The sequence below is a fragment of the Glycine max genome, chromosome 10, assembly GCF_000004515.6.
Source record: "Glycine max cultivar Williams 82 chromosome 10, Glycine_max_v4.0, whole genome shotgun sequence".
Lineage (NCBI taxonomy): Eukaryota > Viridiplantae > Streptophyta > Magnoliopsida > Fabales > Fabaceae > Glycine > Glycine max.
In genome coordinates this window covers 33,841,611-33,848,012 of record NC_038246.2, presented here as the reverse complement: position 1 = coordinate 33,848,012, position 6,402 = coordinate 33,841,611, and the positions used below count along the sequence as shown (strand labels likewise).

Sequence of the window (6,402 nt, the reverse complement as noted above, 5' to 3'; positions counted from 1 at the left end):
TGCAAAAATCATTACTCAATGTTAGTCGTTCTCTCACAATTAAAGATCACACTCTCACCGGGTTGCGGCTAATGAGTTCCTTCACAATAAAACTGACAAAACAACTAACATTTTTAGTCATGATCCTAATTCCATGTTCTTTCTCTTTTAATGACTGCATGCTCATTCAAGGCACATGATCTACACATTCCAATTCACTCAAATCACGCAATTGATCAATTCAAACCAATCACAAACACTGAATTCCAAAATCAAGTATCAACCACTGGATAATATAAATGCATTGTTCAATAAGCTTTGTACAAGCTTTCAACCAAAATAAAAACTATAAGCTGAAATTTAAAAGTTGAAACATAAACATAAATCTAAATTATAAAATGTACTAAAAACATGATAATAATAAAACTGTTCAAAACACAGGGAAATAAAAATCCTGATCCTGTCAATGATCCTGTGCGGAGTCTATGGCATGCTCATTCAGGTCCAGTTCAGGAGTGCCTGATGATGAATCCTGGGGAAAGGGTCGGTCTGGCACTGGTGCAGATGACTCAGGCTGAGAAGAAGACATGTCTCGCACTGCAGTGGAAGGCTTTGGTGTCACTTGTGGGGTAGCCGCTACTGGATCAGTCTCAAAAATGAAAGGCTCAGGTGGAGTGGGCTCTGCAGCCTCTAAAATGTTATCCTCCTGGTCCGACTGAGGCTCTTGGGCTGCAGAGGCCTTACCCCCTCCCAAAGGAGAAGGTTAGACTCCTGGCCAGGCCACCTTCTGAAGAAAATCATCCACGCTCATAACTGGTCGCTGCTGAACCACGTCCTACAAACTCTGCATGATCAGGAGCTGGCCCTGATGCAAGCTCTGCAGCATAGACAAGGAAAGCTCTGAGTTTTGAGTGGAGGGATCTGGAAGAACTGGAGCTACTAGTGGTGAAGGAAGAGCATAAGTAGATGGAGCTGATGTAGAAGGAGCAGGGGCAGTTGATGTAGATGGGGCCTCAAATCTTCTAGCCCTGGATTTCTGGGTCCCTGGAAAAATGATTGAAGGTTCACCCGGGTTTCAGCAATTTTTCTTAATATAAGCCAAATTAATGGCTGGGCTAAGTGACTCGAAGGTAAGAGAATTTGAGGTGACTCCTCAGGCCTTGCAAGAGGTAGTAATCAGGGCTGGAAATCCAAGCGGCGAGGAGTTAGACTAAGCAATGAGTGAAATCTGACCAAAAATAAGTGAACCTAAGTTGTATTCATCTTCATTACAAGTCCGTAGACTAACTGGGCCCTTTCCAGATTAAGATCAGAAGTATGGGATGTCAGGGCCAAGTTAGAATAAGATAGAACACTCCAGGTTTGGGCCAGAGTGGTAAGATCTTTCCTCAAGAGCTTCCACGGTAGACCCTCGGCATTAAGAACAAATCCCCTCCCAGGGATACACAGCCGGGCTGCAAGCTCCTGAGGATCAGGCCTCAGTCTAGCAAACCTAGAGTAAAAAGGTAAGCTCTCCCCTTGCTCCACAACCACTGGAGTCTCCAAGAAGATGTTGAGGGAATTAACATCAAATTTTATCAGGTGCCCTCCTACCCTAACTTGCTTGGGAAACTTGTCATCTGTGACATAAAGATTTGCATAGAATTCCTTCACAATTGCCACATCAATGCTTCCCTCAGTCAAGTTTGTCAGTTGTTTATGCCAGTTTCTTCTAATTAATTCTCTTCTGAAATCATATAACTCTGTGATATACATCTTGACATTTCTTTTGGCAGAATGTTCCTGGCAAGCACATTATCTAAGTAATGGTCCCAGGCCTCTTGTGATACAAATCTAGATCTATCATAACCGACCTGAGACACTAAAGTTGTGGCTTTTCTCTTACGGGAAGCCATCTACAATATAAAAGAATCAAAACACAAGATTAGACAAGAATTTATTCAAATTAAAAAGCAGAAAATAAAACTGAAAATTAGACTGGGCACTTAGCGCAAGTGACTCGCTTAACGTGCCTTAGGAAAAATGACTCATGCGCTAAGCGTGATAGCCACGCGCTTAGCAAGTGAACACAAATCCAATTTTTTCTGTAGAATTCTCACTAAGCCCAATTCCAGGAATTTTCAAAATAGAGAAGGATTTGCGCTTAGCGTGGCAAGGTGCGCTTAGCGCGACTACTCTATTGAACAGCACTAGCTTAGCGAGCAAGCTCGCTAAGCTAAATTCCAACAATTTGAAAAACAGAGAGATAATTGCGCTTAGCGTGATAGGGCACGCTTAGCGCACAACAAAACACAAAAATTTCTAAGTGTCTGAGAACACATTACTCACTTAGCGCACAAACACGCTTAGCGAGTTCATAAGCAATTGAACTTTCAACCAAAGAAGATGAACGCACTTAGCGGAATAGGGTTGTGCTTAGCGAGTTCATATAGAAATCCAAATGTTCAATAGAAATGATGAACTCACTTAGCGTAGCAAGGCGCTTAGCATGCTCATCGCGATTTCCAGAAAAAGCAGGGGCTTCTCACCCCTCCACTTAGGCCCCTATTAGGCCATCTAACCCTAATCATAACAAGCACATTGTATCCATAATAAAACCCTACTTCTAGTCTAACAAACAACTATCCTAATAGAACAGAAATTCAAGCTAACACTACTAAGTTAACTAGCCTAAAGTTTGAAATTTATAAATAAAATGAACAAAGTTAAGAAGCTTACCTTTGTTGTTGAATATGAGTGCAAAGAGGGAGCAAAAAGGAAGGCAATGCAGGGAGATTGAAGTATTGTGCAAAGGGTGAAAATGCTCAGAGGAAGTAAAATGGCAAATGCCTAAGGCAATTGCCTTATTTATTGGTAGTTTCGAATGACTCGCTTAGCACATGGACTCGCTAAGCGAGTCAACATGACGTTTGAGTTTTAAAGCTTATGCGCTTAGCGGATCTGCTCGCTAAGCCCAATACAAAAATTATGAAATTCTAGAGAAGTTTTTGGGCTTAGCGCGAAGGTATGCGCTAGGCGAGTTCTGCAACTCTTATTGGTCCTGCAACTCTCGCTTAGCGGGCCAAGGCCGCACTTAGCGAATAAAATGCTCCTTAAATGCAGTAATGGCTCGTGCTTAGCGCGTCTGTCTCGCTTAGCGCTATTCTAAACAAAGAAGGAATTGGGCTTAGCAAGATCACTCGCTTAGCCCAATTCTCAAAATTAATCAGAAAGAGAAGAATAGCGCTTAGCGCGTCAGTGCGCTTAGCGAGACCAAACTTGTGCACTTAGCGAGATGACTCGCTTAGCCCAATTCCAAAAATTAAATAGACAGAGAGATTTTGGGCTTAGCACACAGGTCACGCGCTTAGCGGGACCATGCAACCAATGATTAGGGGTCAATGCGCTTAGCGCGAACAACAACTCCCTTAGCACGTGAAGAAGATGGCGCTTAGCGTGAGGAGTGCGCTTAGTGAGTGGACAACAAAAAAACAAATTTCAATTTATTTTTCTGTTCACAACTTCACAAAAGCTTTTTAACCCCTTTTCCAATACTAAACATGTTGAATTCAAACAATCACAAGCAATCAAACTTAACTAAATGCAAGAAAAACAGAATTAAAAAGGGTTGGGTTGCCTCCCAATAAGTGCTCTTTTAATGTCATTAGCTTGACGCAAAAGTCTATGTCAGCAAGGATCAAGCTTGGTTCTCTCCTTCAGAACCTTCTCTTCACTCTCCTTCACCTCTAGACAAACATTCTGGTCCAGCAATGTCCTTTCTTCATCAAATAGCTCAAAGCTAACCTTTTGGTCTTCAATACCCATTTCTAGCTTCTTCTTTCCCATGTCTACTACATAGCTAGCAGTAGCCATAAATGGGCGTTCCAAAATTAAGGGAATATATGTATCTTCCTCTATGTCCATTACCACAAAATCAGCAGGGAAGTTAAGGTGTTTGACCCGAACCAAAACATCTTCTATCACTCCATAGGGTCTGGTGATGGAGCGATCTTCTAACTGTAAAGTCATCCTAGTCGGCATTATCTCCAACTCTCCAAGCCTCCAACACATGGAAAGCGGAATCAAATTAATATTGGCTCCCAAATTAATAAGAGCCTTGCCAACAGAAACTTCACCAATTGCACACAGAATAGTCACACTCCCAAGATCTTTGTGCTTAGGTGGAAGAATCCTCTGAATTATAGCACTGCAGTTTCCTTCCACAATGATGTTTTCACTGTGAATGTACTTATTCTTCTGCGTGAGCATATCTTTTAAAAAATTAGAGTACAACGGCATTTATTAAAGAGCTTCTCCAAAGGGCATAGTAATCTCCAATTTCTTGAAGATATCAAGGAAACAAGCCAGAAGTCATTCCTTGTCTTTCTTTGTTGGTACCAATGGATATGGTACCTCCTCCCTTTTGCTTGGACTTGCCTCCTTTCTCTTTTCTCTAGCCAGCTCACTCTTGGTCTTTTTCTTCTCTTCTTTTCTCTCATTCTCTTTTTCTTTTTCATTTTTTTCATTTTCTTTTTCTTTCTCTCTTTCTTTTTCTTTTTCTTTATTTTCCTTCTCACTTATTTCTTTTTCACTCACTATTATTGGTATCTCCTTCTGCTGATCATCTTCTGCTTCCACTTTTTCCTCAGTCTCACTCAAAGGTTCCACCACTAGGTCAATTTCTAGTTCAGTCACCAGCTATTGTTTTTCTTCACCTATCCTCTTCTCACCTTCATTCATGCTCACCATTTTACTTCTAGTCATAACAGCCTTGCACTCCTCCTTAGGATTCTTCTCTGTGTTGGCTCCAAAGCTTCTTGAAGGTCGGTCTGCTAGTTGTTTTGCCAATTTTCCCACCTGGACTTCTAGATTCTTGATGGCTGACTCTGTGCTCTTTTGATTGGACATGGATACTTGCATGAACTGAGCAAGAGTCTCTTCTAGCTTCATCATTCTGTCATAGAGACTAGGCCCTTGTTGCTGCCTATTAAGTGGCCCACCCTGGTCTTTATTGAACTGATTACTAGGGTGAGTTCTCCACTGTCCCTGTTGTTGATTATATTGCTAGCCATGTTAAAATCAAGAATATCCACCTACATTAAAGTTTGGTCTTGGCTGGTTCCCCATATAGTTCACTTCATGTGTTGTATCTTTTGTGGGAATGCAACAGCCAGAATCATGTGCTCCACCACATATAACACAACATACAACCTGCAAAACAGAAGAGGGTGAAGGTTGTCTAGCATGCAATTGAGTTGGCAACTTACTTAGTGTTTCAGTTAAAGCTTCAAGTTGCTTGGATAGCAACTTGTTTTGGGCCAACAAAGCGTCCTGTGATGAAAGCTCCAGCAGGCTTCTTTTGGTTGGGATGTGTGCTCTATCATGCAAGATTGCATGGTCACTAGCAGCCATATTCTCAATTATTTCCATGGCTTCTTCAGGAGTCTTCAATTTTATTTTCCCCCTACAGAAGCGTCTAAAAGCTGTTTGGATTGTGGCCTTAACCCATCAATGAAAATATTGAGCTGGATTGGTTCTGAAAATCCATGAGTAGGCGTCTTTCTTAGTAACCCACGAAATCTTTCCAAAGCCTCACTCAAGGACTCATCTGGAAATTGATGAAAGGATGAGATGGCAGATTTTCCTTCAGCAGTCTTGGACTCTGGGAAGTATTTATTCAAGAATTTTTCAACCACTTCATCCCAAGTCTTAAGACTGTTACCTTTAAATGAATTGAGCCATCTTTTTGCCTCTCCAGACAAAGAAACTGAAAACAAGCTCAATCTAACAACATCCTCAGGCACGCCAACCAGTCTGACAGTGTTGCAAATCTCAATATAAGTGGCTAAATGTGCATACGGGTCTTCATTGGGCAGACCATGAAACAAATTTTTCTGAATCAATTGAATTAATGAATGTGGATAGGTTATATTTTGTGCTTGAACCTTCGGCCACGCAATGCTAGTAAAGAACTATGGCACAGATGTACTTGAGTAATCTTCCAGGGTCACTCATCCAGGTTGCTATTCATCCATGACTTTGGCTTCAAATTCTGCTGTTTGAGATTCCCTGGATGTAGGTGAATTAGAAGATGATGACTCAGAAAAGTGAGCCTCTTCAAGGATTCATGCTACTGTTCTGTTGTGCAAAATCTTTCTTTTTCTCTCTGCGTTGTTTCTTCTGAAGGTTGCTTCAATTTCTAAATCCAATGGAACCAATTCACCTGCAGAAGATCTACGCATGCAAGCACTAACAGGAAAAGCAGTTAACCAATTCAAGAAGAAAATAAATTTTGAACTAAACAAATACTAACAGAAACAAAAAATTAATAAATTAAAGAATAATGAATTAATGCCTTCAAACTGAACTAAACTTTCAAGATGGAAAATGTTTCCCGGCAACGGCGCCAAAATACTTAGTGTTCGCTCTTCGAGATACTACTTG

The 6,402-nt window shown here is 41.1% G+C and overlaps 1 protein-coding gene across 1 annotated transcript; it reads right to left on the bottom strand.

Moving 5' to 3' along the window:
• Positions 1 to 3,645: 3,645 nt before the first annotated feature.
• Positions 3,646 to 5,370, bottom strand: LOC102661713 (uncharacterized). Its single transcript, XM_006590043.1, has 3 exons — positions 5,170 to 5,370; positions 4,705 to 5,004; positions 3,646 to 4,215 (listed from the first exon to the last, which is right to left on the bottom strand). The coding sequence occupies exons 1-3, from the start codon at positions 5,368 to 5,370 to the stop codon at positions 3,646 to 3,648; spliced, it is 1,071 nt and encodes a 356-aa protein (XP_006590106.1).
• Positions 5,371 to 6,402: the final 1,032 nt, after the last annotated feature.